The sequence below is a fragment of the Pyrus communis genome, chromosome 2 (genome assembly GCF_963583255.1).
Source record: "Pyrus communis chromosome 2, drPyrComm1.1, whole genome shotgun sequence".
NCBI classification, from domain to species: Eukaryota; Viridiplantae; Streptophyta; class Magnoliopsida; order Rosales; family Rosaceae; genus Pyrus; species Pyrus communis.
The window spans coordinates 30,788,842-30,801,447 of NC_084804.1; the positions used below are offsets into that span (position 1 = coordinate 30,788,842).

The following is a 12,606-nucleotide window of genomic DNA, read 5'->3' on the forward strand; positions in this document are numbered from 1 at the left end:
AATCCTAGGTAAAAGGTACTTATTCTTTATCGTGATTCTATTTAGTAAACGATAATCGATATACAACCTAAGGGTTAAATCACTTTTCTTTACAAATAAGGCAAGAGCACCCCAAGGTGATGTACTAGGCCGAATAAAACCTTTCTCTTGAAGTTGCTTTTTGAGTTCCTTCAATTCCGTTGGTGGCATACGATGTTGAGGTATAGAAATAAGTGATGTTCCTGGACACGTCTCAATGGAAAATTCTATTTCTCTAATAGGTGGTAATCCTAGTAAGTCTTCTCAAAATACATCAATGAAATCCCTCACCACATGAATAGATTCAATTTTGGATTCACTTATACCTTCTACAATCATATGTCCAATTTGTCTCAAATAATTCACTTTTCTTTTATCCAAAATCGAATTAGGTTTTGAGACCTTTGTATCACCATAGAAAGTAAACTTTTCTCCATCTGGGGTTGTCAAGGTTATCAATTTCTTTCCACAATCAATAATAGCTTTAAATCGCTTAAGCAAATCCATTCCAAATATTACATCATAATTCAACAAGTCCAACAACAACAAATTGCAATCCAATTTATGATGTAATATATCTATTATGGATGATCTACATACTCGATTTACTTCCACACAACTTCCCCAAGGAGATCCAATAAAAAATGGACGTTTTATAGATTTAGATTTTAACTCGAGAATGGACGCAAATGATGTAAATATAAATGAATTCGTAGCACCAGGGTCAAACAATATCCTAGCTAATGAGTTAGATATTAGAAATGTACCTTCCACTAATCCTGCTACTTGACCAATAGCATAAACTCGACCTTGAGCAAGTTGTCCGGGTCTTCTAACATCTGGCAATGCCCTAGGTCTCCCTGGTGTAGGTTGTCCTCTTGGATGTTGTTCCTGTTGATTAACAGGTCCTCTAAATTGATTCAATGGAGGTTGGTACGAAGCACGATATGGTGGTGGTGAGGGTGCATGGAATTGTGGTTATGGAATTTTAGGTGCTTGGTTCATTTGCAACCTTGGACATTCCCTTTGATAGTGTCCTAATTGCCTATAATAAAAACAAGATCGTCCTCAAGTTTGACCAAAGAGTGTTTGATTTTGTTGAAAGCGAGGTGGAACCAACCTTGGGGGTTTACTACTTTGCCCTGCACCTGGGTTCTTATACTCCAAAGCTCTTTTAGAAAGCATACCTCTTTAGTTTAAAAAGTTCCACTTTTTCTTTGATCTCTGCTGTTAATCTTTCTTCCAACTTTGTTGCTTTAGTAGTCTCATTTGGAATCATGTAAGGTGCAAAACGCATTAATTCTTCAAACTTCGACACATATTGTGCCACAGTCATTTCATTATGGCAAAGATTTACAAACTCTCTGGTCTTCATGACTCTCATAGGCTCAGGGAAATACTTCTCCAAAAATATAACCTCGAATGCTGTCCAAGTTGTAATTTGAAGATCAAGATTAACTAGCACGGATTCCCACCAATGATAAGCTTGTCCTTCCAAGTAAGTACAAGCAATTGTTACTTTCAAATTTTCCGGAACATTCTGATCATTCAATTTTCTCTTGATCTGGCGTAACCATTCCTCCGCTTGCATTAGGTTTGGGTCACCTTTAAATATTGATGGTTGGGCCTTCCGAAATTCCCCTTGAATCCTCATTATTTGATCACTTTCTATTTCCTCATGAGGTTCATGTTATGTTGATTTGTCTCATGAATCGCTAATGCCATATCTTGAATAGCTAATAATACTTCTATATTATTATTGTTCATACCATTATCGTCAAGTCCTTCTACTTCTGCCATCTCTATAACCAAAATTTGAAAAATAAATCTACCATAATAATATTTAACATAAAATGCCTTTTAGAATAGAGAACTTAAGGAGAAATAAAATAAGAAGTTTGTAAATTCAATCATGACCAAGCAAATCAATCCAATAAGAGTAAACCACTTAGAGAAACTTGATCACATTCGCTTACAAAATATAATTTGTAGATGTACCTTAAGAAATAATAATAAATCAACTAAAAACAATCATTCAAATAGATAGTATCATATGTTGAATAAAAGCTACTTTTGTTGGAATGCAATACTATGTTATATAAAATCAATCAATAGTTACTTTCTCTTTTTATACTTGTACAAAAGATGTGAAACAAGTCTGATTCACCCCTCTTTTGTTTTCTTTCCAACAGTAGTTCAATCAACACAAAACCAAGCAGAACAAAAGAATACAATCTCAAAAGTATAAGTCAGACTTTAGATGTATAAATTAAAATAAACACACCTATTATACATTGCTAACTTATTGGTTATAGGTTAACATCAGTAGCGACGCATAATTTACAAAGCTTTCCCAAAAGCTATAAGAAACACGTTTCATAAATTACAAAAGTACATCGAAACTTCTGTTACGAACAACAGCAAAAATGCATCAACGGCTATCCTTTGAAGGCTATTACTTCTCCCAAAAGCATATATAAGGTTGTACACTAATTACACCAAAAATTAGCCATTCATATCAGTCCTTCACTGCAAAATATTTACACTAGTCACTTCCCAAACCTGAACTTAGTCTTCATTTAAATCGAATTGACATTCGGGAAGTCCAACACTTTGAGAAGGTTCACCAGGGTCCTCTTCAGGGTCATCTTCATCATCAAACTCAGAATGGATGGAGATAACAGGTGGAGGAGTAACTGATGGTGTAGGAATAAAAGCTACATTATAAGATAGGTCTTTCGGAATTTTTGGTACTCCTTGAGCTGGAACTTGAACTGGAACCTAGGCTAAGTTAACACCTGGCGAAGGCTATATATTTCCACCTCAAGCTATCACATGGTTCATCACATCACCATAAAGATTTTCACTGGACTCTATCTGGATACGATATTGAGTCTTGATGTTCAGCAACTTGTTTATATGCCAAACTACTTCCCATTGCATCTCTGGCCTGTAAAACATTCTTCTATGGTTGCTTTCGTATGTATCATACACCAACTCCATAAAAGCTTCATTACGAAGGCGGGTATGGTACAAGTCTTCATTATAAGGCTCTAAATCGTTGGGCCCCACCTTAAATCCGCCCCATGCATCATTTCCATTTGCAGGATGCATCTAAACATCATCATATAAAGTTAGTAATCAAATAACAAATAAACGCATACGGTTAAACAAAACCTAGAGTTCTAATACCAAATTGTCACACCCCAAGCCAAGGGTTAACGTAAACCTTGATTCAGAACGTGAATCACACCTTAATTATAATCTTAACTAATGTAATTAAGAATGTGACTTGAAATAAAGGCATGTATAACTCGCTTGGAATAAAATTCAAATTTATTATTGAAAGTTTCAGCCAAAATTTCCAACTTATGAACTACTCAGAGTTCACACAAAAGTAGTTCTTTATTCAAACAAGAGAGCAAAAGCCAACAAGCTCACCTTTTTATTTCTTTATACATAGTTACACAACATACAACAAGCAGACCTTTAGGTTTCTAGTTCTGTACTTGCAAAATTTCATTAGGGTGAGCTTAAAAAGCTCAGTAGAGACATATACCTTCATTACTAAAATAATAAAGTATAATTAAAATAGCATAATTAAAACCATGATCAGAATGATGCGTAAGATTGCAATGCAAATGCCTTAACCATACCCGTTAATCCACATAACTAAACACCCAAACCTTGTACGTCTCATTCCGTACTTATACCACTTGATCCCGAGTGTTTAATTATATAAACTAACCATCATCCCTAAACATCCCCGAACTCCTTTTTTTGTTAGTCATCTTGCCTAAACTTTTCGTTTCCAATCCCGAATTACCTTTAAAGAATTTATGCACTGTGGCCTCGCTTGAGACCTGATACCTACTAAGAGTTTGGCTCAACTACACAAAAACTAATAGTCACCACTTTAAATTCCCGAAGTTCTTTCTGACAACCCCACTTTACTCCCACATCATGGATCTAAATTTCATTTTCAACATTTATACTTAAATAACCATCAGAAACAGTATTCATATTCAATTTGAATTCAATATGTATATCAAACTTGTATGTGTACTTAAGTAAGAAATAATTAAATTAATAAATATAGAAGGTTTCCCAGAACCCTCTACCTTGAATTCGATTAATTTTGTTTCTCTGAAGAACCCTTCAAATCTCTGAATCCTTCATTCAAAATCACGTTCTCTATCTCTCAATTTCTCTACCCCCTTTTCTATTTCTGATGTTTTGCCACTTCTGTGCAACCCCTTTTATAGTTTCTCTAGTCCTACCCAATCCTATCAGAGCCATGATGAAAACCTAGCTTCCTAGGCCATCCACCTCCTGCTATAGACCTCTGTGTCTCTTCTCAGTTCATCCTCTGCCGAAAACACTCCTTAGTGCAATAGGAGATGAGCAACTCTATATAACACACTCCTTTGATCAATCAAATCTCGACCTATCACAAGATTTCCTAACCTCTATCCGATTTGAGTATGAAGAAAGAATATTTTTTTCTTCCTAAAGCTGTGGAAGTGCCACCTCCTCCCAGCTTCTTTGTTTCCATCGCACAGAAAGGAAGAATGTGAAAGAACGTTCTTTTCTTTTCTTTTGTAAAATATATATATATATATATATATATATATATATATATTTTTAAATACTACTTCATTGCTATACCAATAAATCCTTATTTGTACCCTAAAACAATTATAATAATAACAATAATAAGAAATCTAATAAATGAAAAGTATAGTATTAAAAGCTATTAAACAAATAAAAACGAAGTAGACTAAAATTTTGTATAAAAACAATTATAATCACTCTTCACTCTTACTTAAACGAGGGAAGGTAGCCCACAAAAATACATCTGCGTGCCCTTGGATCAAGTTTGTGTGAAGGTTTAGTGTTGCTGGCGTAACACAAGCAGCCAAAGACTTTCATGTGGTTGTAATGAGGTATGGTGTTATAAAGCTTTTCATATGGTGTGCTTTTGGAGATGATAAGTGTGAGTAATCTATTATTATATAAGCAGTAGTAAGAAAGCTTTCCCCGCAAAATGTAAGTGGTAAGTGAGCTTGGAATCTTAGAGCACGATAAACTTTTAAGAGATGATGATGTTTGCGCTCAATGACTCCGTTTTGTTGTGGTGTTGTTGGGCAAGAATGTTGGAAAAGAATTCCCAAATCATTAAAAAAAATGACGGATTGAAAGAAACTCACTCCCATTGTCTGCCCTGACATGTTCAATGTTGCATTGGAATTGTGTTTTAACAAAGGCTATAAAGGATTTTAGTAAGTTTTGTGTCTCAGATTTAAAGGCTATAAGATACACCCAAGTGCAGCAGGAAAAATCATCCACAATAGTTAAAAAATAATGGGCATCAGAATGTGAATAAGTGCGATGGGGACCCCAAATGTTACAATGTATGAGATCAAAAGGTGCACGTGTTGAAATTGAACTTAAATTGAAAGGTAGACGAGTTTGTTTTGCCATTGGGCAAATTTCACAATGCTTATTAGGATGAAAGGAAACATTGAGAATTGTTCTAGATAAAAAATTGTAATGGTGCAGCAAAGGGATGTCCTAGGCGGTAGTGCCATAAATCTTGAGTGGTGGAGACAGTGTTGGTTCAGATTTCTGATGATGGTTTAATGGTTGTGTGTTTGGACAGATAATAAAAACCGTTATGCTCCTTCCCCAGGCCAATCACCTTCATCGTTTTCAGGTCTTGTAAGATACATAAATTAGGATGAAAAATGACGATACAACATAAGTCACGAGTAATTTTAATGACTGAGAGTAAGTTGACTTGAAAGGAAGATACATGAAAGACATTTTTGATGAATAAATTTGGATAAAGTTGTACTGATTTAACAGATAGGATATCTATATATGAGCCATTAGGTAAACCAATAGTATCATGGTAAGTTGTTTGATTTAAAAGATAAGATGAGGATGATATATGATCACTAACACCACTATCAATAATCCAGGTTAAATAGTCTTTGGTATTAGGTTTACCTGTCACATTTCCACAAAACTGATTTTTACCAAGTAAGGCCTTTATCTAATTGTACTCCTCCTCTGTGAAGTGGGGAAAGTTCTGGTGTGTATTTTCTACAGTGCCGGGTTTGGCATTGTGAACATTGTTGGTTGTGGTACACTTGTTCCTGTTTGGTGGCTTGACTGCCTTGCCATGGAACTTGTGCCTTGGTGGAAAACCGATAATGTAGAAGTAGCGATTAGCTGTGTGTGTATCACCTTCACAGTATGGGCAAAGAAAGGATTTCCCTTTGTTGTCTTGTGATTTTGCCGGCTGCTTATTTCCTGTGTTCTTTGTGCCTTTCGTCACATTCATAGCATGAATAATTGTGTCATGAGCATCATCAAGTTGTTGCTGTTTTTCTTCTTGGAATAGAAGTGAGTAGATTTTTTTGATATTCGGAAGTGACTGCATCAAAAGGATTTGTCCACGAACAACAAAATATATGTCATTCAATCCCATGAGGAACTGGAGGATTTGCTCATGCTCTTCCCTTTTAGAAATCTTCTTCAACCCTTCACAATTACATGAATGTGGAGGGTTGGACATTCCCAGTTCGTCCTAAAAAGACTTAAGTGTTGTGTAGTAAGTTGTTATGGACTGTTGTTGTTGACGATGCTCAACGATCCCTCGTTTAAGTTCAAAAATACGGGAAAGATTAACTTGTGAGAATTGATCTTTAAGGTTTGACCAAACCTCAATGGATGTATTGGAAAAGATCACAGCATTGGTCATGTCTGGGCTAACTAAGTTTAGGATCCATGATTTCACGATCTGATTGCATTTTCTCCAAGCTTTATATTTGGGATCATCCTCCGACGACGCTTTGATTGAGCCGTCAACAAAGCCAAGTTTGTTCTTGGCCTTAAGAGAAATCACCATGCCATGACTCCACATCGCGTAGTTGTCACCCTCCAAGAGTTGAGTGAAAAGATAGTGCACAGAATCATTGAAATCCATAACCTCTGTAGGTGAGGTGATGGTGGTTGACTTCTTTGTTGGAGTTTCAGACATGGTGGTCGATGATATAGATGAAAGCAAAAGTGAGCAATATTAGGCACTAGGATGGCACTCTTGTACCATAAAGAATTTGATAATGAAGAAAAAGCTTTCTTGTATATTTATGTGTATCTGTACAACTTGTTTACAATACTTATATAGGAATACATTCAGTCTAAAAGAAGTAAACTAGCAGACAAATAGCTAAACTTTAAGACCTAATTACAGTGATTACAGTTTGATTTATTCTCTAATATTTGATCCACAAATCAAGCTTTGATTGACGTTGACTTTGATTTCTAACAGGCCAAGGCATCACAAGATCATAAATGTCCATATTTCTCCTTGTAATTAACCACTGTGAAACGGAAACAACAATCATCATCATAAAAGAAGGTTCAATGTTGTCAATAATCATATATACAAGCAAACACTGGATGAAACAATTTTACAGGTCACAAATCTAATTCTCAAACCAACTGAATTAAGAATAGAGTAGGAAAGGGAATAAAGAATCATGGAAGCAAAAACATCAAATCTTCATACCATTGTTTCGCGTCAAACCTGTAATCTTACATCAGTTGCATCATTCATGCATCACCTATGAATGCAAATTTTGTCCGTGGCTGATTTGACAAAATTCCACCTATAAGAGAACAAACACAGTGGCCTAATTGACGAACACCCCAGAAAAAGGGGAGGTGTCTACCAAAGGAGCCTAAGAAAAGGTAGAGAGAAAAATATAATGTGAGAGAATTCTGAATAGTAAGTGGCGATTTCCATTTCCTATAAAAACTTAGCTATTTATAGGGAATAAACCCTAGCAAGCACTGGAATGGGAGGCAAAGCATATTAGCTAGTCCTTAATAATGCAGCATAGTCTCAGCAATACGCCCATCTAGTAGTCTTAAAGGTTTATATTGGTAAGAGTACAGGTATGGTACGGGTATGACCTGAAGAGCCTGAAGAGCCAGGAGATCCCATAATCTATGTCATGGGTGGCCCAAAAAACCCATAATGTATGGCATGGGCAGCCCTGAGAGCTCATGGCCCGTTAGTGGCATAAAATTCAATTGCTTACAAGCAAACTACGTCTTATTCCCTTTAGGTAATTTTGTGGTCAACTTCCGACGTTAAGGATAAACTAGTCACGTTGAGCATATTGTCCATGTGTCATTCTCCTATTAGATGTGGTTAATTTATGTATCCACATCACCTCACCAAATTGTCTACCTTAGTGACCTCCTCATAAAATAAATATTATACAATTGAAGAAATCATGAGAACAACATTGCCTACGTAGCCAAAGATGAAAAGAAAAAATTGAAAGTGTGGGAGAAAGAGCGACAAATACTAAAAAGAAGAAATTGAAAGTGTGAGATGAAGAGTGACAAATACTAAAAAGAAGAAATTAAAAGTGTGAGATGAAGGCCTGGTTTGGTACTGAGGTGATTCTGAAAAAAGCTGGGAGCTGTTTTTGTGTTTGGTAAACATTCAGCTTCAGCTTTTCTTCACAGTTTTGGGTGAAAAAAAGCCAAAAAACAAGAAGCTGCGAAACCTAGCTTTGAAAAACCGACTGTTTTTCACATCTATTTTACATAAAAGTTTACCAAACACTATAATACTGTTTTTTTTTTTTTTTTTTTTCAAAAGCACTTTTACAAAAAATTTTACCAAACACTCTGCTACTTTATTTCACAGCTACTTATTCTCACAGCATAGCAGAAGCAGCTTTTTTTCAAAGCACAGCAATACCAAACTAGCCCGAAGAGTGACAAATACTACCATGGCAAATGCAGGTAAACTCATGCCATCAATTTGTTTTAACTCTCAATAATTATGTTTGCTGTAAAAATAAAATAACAAAAACAAAGAACATGATTTGAGTAAATCTGAAATGGAAGGATGAAGCAATTAATCCAACCTCCAAATGGCATATGTGCGTCAATTAAAAGATATAGAAAATTAAATGAAGAAAATCACAGATAAAATAGGAAAAATTTATCTATTAGAACTTGTTTGGGCCCAGATTAATGGATTTGGGCCGAGTAAGGTTATAAGTTTGGCCATGGTGAGACACGTTCAAGCAGCCCAACCTAAAGTACTTTAGCCGAGTTTGAATTGATGAAGGACACTTGAAGGTCAAAAGTGGATTTGGCTAAGTCTTGATTCGATCAGGAGTTCTCAAAGATAAGGATGATGTGAGAATATTCATAATATTCTAAAGGTCTGGTTAGAACAAAGAACATAGGAAATTTAGGAGCTAGTGCAATTGATTTACAACTGTTCGACATTGAGTGAAGGGCCATGATTAATTGATCTTTAGGATTCTAACAGAAAGGATCCATAGGTGATCTGGTCCCTACATGCTTATTTGTTTCTAGATAATTCCAATTTTTCACTCATGACCTTATCTAACAACCACGGCTAGGATCGGGTAGTCAGTCAAAACGAGTTAACGGTGATCCTCATCCCAAAGTCAAAGTACAAAAGAAGACCATAAAATAGTAGAACAGGGTAGGGCCACGTATCCGAGCTCATGATTCGTTGGCGTAGCGGATACACACTCTTTTGCATATAAAATAAAGCGTTTGAGGGCCTTTGGGAGGCCAGATAGTTTTTCCCAGACGCTTTCTTCTTCAATTTGTTAAGCTCTCCCCGATATTCGCTGCCATGGCTCGCCGCTCAGGAGGTACGCGCCGCAGACTCTTCTCTTCCTTGTATCTGTTTTCTGCTTTTTTATTATGTAGATCAGAATCCTCCGTTGGGTTTGGTTTCCATTTGTTTTCGTTGATTCTAGGGTTTCGGATTCGATGAGAAAACCATGAATCGATATGAAATTTATTTTTCTTGTACAATAGCATATGTCGATGTCGCTGTTTAATTAGGGTTAGGGTTCTAGGGTTTCTAATTTCCAAGGACATGGAGGTTCTAGGGTTTAACTTAATTTATAAAGATTTTTATCTAATCGTTTTCATTTGGTTTTCTGAATTAGGTTTATTGTTTGGCTAGGCGAATTAATGCATCCACAGAGACATAAGGGATGCTTTATGAATTGTGTTTTTCCTTTTGTAGTGCGCTTTACATGTTGTTACGATGTTCATAACCGAATGAAAGTTATTAGATGTAAATTCTGTTATGAAATTTTAGGGCTTGTATGTTCCCATGGCTGGGATAAACACTCTGCATTTTTGTTGTAGTAACTTTTGGAGAGAGCTTGAGTTTGGGTTTGATTTCTTCATGTCACGGTGATTTAAATGTGTTTTCATTTTCCCCATTTACGGGTTGTGTATGGTTAGTTTATTGCTCGTTGAACTCCTTTTGCAGGTCGATCTGCCCGCCCAGCTCCCCGTCATGCACCTGCACGCAACCCTCCTCAGCCTGGTACTTATTTAGGACTTTACTGATAAATTAGCACTATTGCTAAATTAACATTTATTGCAGCAAGATTTATTTTGTTTGTCAATATATAATATTGCCCTTTCACCTCTAATTGCATTATCTGTGTTACAATGCAGTTCGCCAAGCTCCTCCTCCAGCTCCAGCTCAGTCTGGAAGTGGTGGATCTATGCTTTCCGGAATTGGATCAACCATAGCACAGGGTAATTTGTTTGTCTGGTTGCTTATTTCTGTGTTTGCACGATAAAAAAAAATGGTCTTGTATGTCTGACTTCCCCTCGTGTTGCAGGTATGGCTTTTGGTACTGGAAGTGCCGTGGCACACAGAGCTGTGGATGCTGTGATGGGTCCTCGCACTATTCAACATGAAACTGTAGTCTCTGAGGCCACTGCTGGTGCTCCAGTCCCCATGGCTAGCAGCATGGGTGGCTCAGATGCATGCAGTAATCACTCCAAGGCATTCCAAGATGTATGCAGAACTCTACACCATTTTCCTTTTATTTTCCTGAGAATTTAGTGTCTCAAGTAAATGTTACTATGTTTCTTTGTTATACTTGTGGATGAGTAAGGGGAGGAATAGGAATGTACCCTTCTAGTGTTTATTTTTTATTTTATCTCTCTTGCCCTTCTGCATTGCATTTCTTTGGTGTGAAATTTGGTAGTATCTTGCTAGAATTTTTTTTATACCCGTTTCCAAGAACTTGTGGTGCCCAGCGTGGATTTTTTTATTTGTAATTTCATAATATCTAGTTTCCTTTTGTTGTTTTAGCATCGAATGAGTAATCTACAGAATCCCCTGTGGAATTTTCATTCCAAATATCCTGGATTTTCAAGTGCTTTTCAGAAGGGTGTTGTAATGTTTGGCATGGATATCCTTGTGTTTTTATTTTTGGTGAAATAACCAAACGATGATATGAATCATGAGATATTTGTGTAATGACGTTTCATGCATCTGGAAGAGTTTTCTAGGTAGTTGAGATATGAATTATCTTTTTAATGGTTTTCACGTCGGTTTATTTGACCATCAAAATGTTCTTGTTTCAACATTTATGTTGTAATTTATTTGACTGATCCTTATTAACTGAAATGAAAAGTGTGAAGTGGCTTCAGAACTAACTTCAGTCTATTTGTTGACATTGCAGTGTGTCAACCACTTTGGAAGTGATATAAGCAAGTGCCAGTTCTACATGGATATGCTGTCCGAGTGCAAGAAGAACTCCGGCATGTTGAATGCCTAAGCACACTACTTCCTTTGCCATGAGATGAATTATTACCCGATTTAAACTCTGAACGTTTTATTCATTCCTGTGCCTGTCATGATGGTGAATTAGTGGTCTATTGTGGGGGAAGGATTTATAGAAATCTTTGTATGCATGGTTTTACATGCTGCGTTAATTAGTACCTCTTATTGAAACTCGGTTTCTTAGTATTCATGTTGGTAAAATAATGATTTTTGGAGCTATACTGGTTTCCGTGTTTTAAGTGCTCATGTCTTCTGCTCTGGTCTTTTCTTTACTGGAGCTGCTGTGGGAAGACTTTTTTTGAACAAATGATACTATTTACACTGAGAGGGAGGGGTGGAGAGGGTGAGATTAGCCAGCCTTATAATGGGTTAGAAATAATGTGGTTCAAATTTGTCTTTGACGAGAATTGATCCTAAGGTCTCTTACAAGTGAAGGAATAGTAGGAATGTTATTAGATCGTAGTAGTAAATGGTAGGGCATAAAGATTTATATGTAAAGAAAATGCAATGTTCCTCTCCCAGCAATTCCAGCCCATGGAGATAGGCTGGTCCAAAGCCTAAAAATAGGCTGGCACCATCAAAAACCACACCAGCCGAGCCAAATAGGCTGGCCCAAAATGTGTTAAGCAATGTTTTGGCCTATGTGACATCACGCTGGCGTCCAATGAGGGGGTGGCTTTTTTTTTTTTTTTTTTTTTGGCGTTAGGCACGTAGGTGCATGTTCCAGATAGAAAAAGGCGGCGGGGCCCGCTGTTGTAGTAATAATTGGGAGCTTGAAGAAGCCACGTGGTGCGTCTCTGTCCGTTGGATTTCCAATGGTAAAAAAAATTTGAAATTCAAACCCAACGGCTAGTGACGTGGTGCGTTCTGGGCCGTCCGATTCCTAAATCAACGGTTCATGAATTTTGGCCAAA

The 12,606-nt window shown here is 36.7% G+C and overlaps 2 protein-coding genes across 2 annotated transcripts; one reads left to right on the top strand and one right to left on the bottom strand.

The window, feature by feature from the left end:
* Positions 1-800: 800 nt before the first annotated feature.
* On the bottom strand, positions 801-1,672 carry LOC137725041 (uncharacterized). Its single transcript, XM_068463649.1, has 2 exons — positions 1,206-1,672; positions 801-909 (listed from the first exon to the last, which is right to left on the bottom strand). Exons 1-2 carry the CDS (start codon positions 1,670-1,672, stop codon positions 801-803), a joined length of 576 nt encoding a protein of 191 aa, XP_068319750.1.
* Positions 1,673-9,636: 7,964 nt separating this feature from the next.
* LOC137725258 (uncharacterized protein C6C3.02c-like) lies at positions 9,637-11,911 on the top strand. The gene is made up of 5 exons (XM_068463886.1): positions 9,637-9,743; positions 10,379-10,435; positions 10,570-10,653; positions 10,740-10,918; positions 11,592-11,911. Exons 1-5 carry the CDS (start codon positions 9,725-9,727, stop codon positions 11,685-11,687), a joined length of 435 nt encoding a protein of 144 aa, XP_068319987.1. The 5' UTR covers positions 9,637-9,724; the 3' UTR covers positions 11,688-11,911.
* Positions 11,912-12,606: the final 695 nt, after the last annotated feature.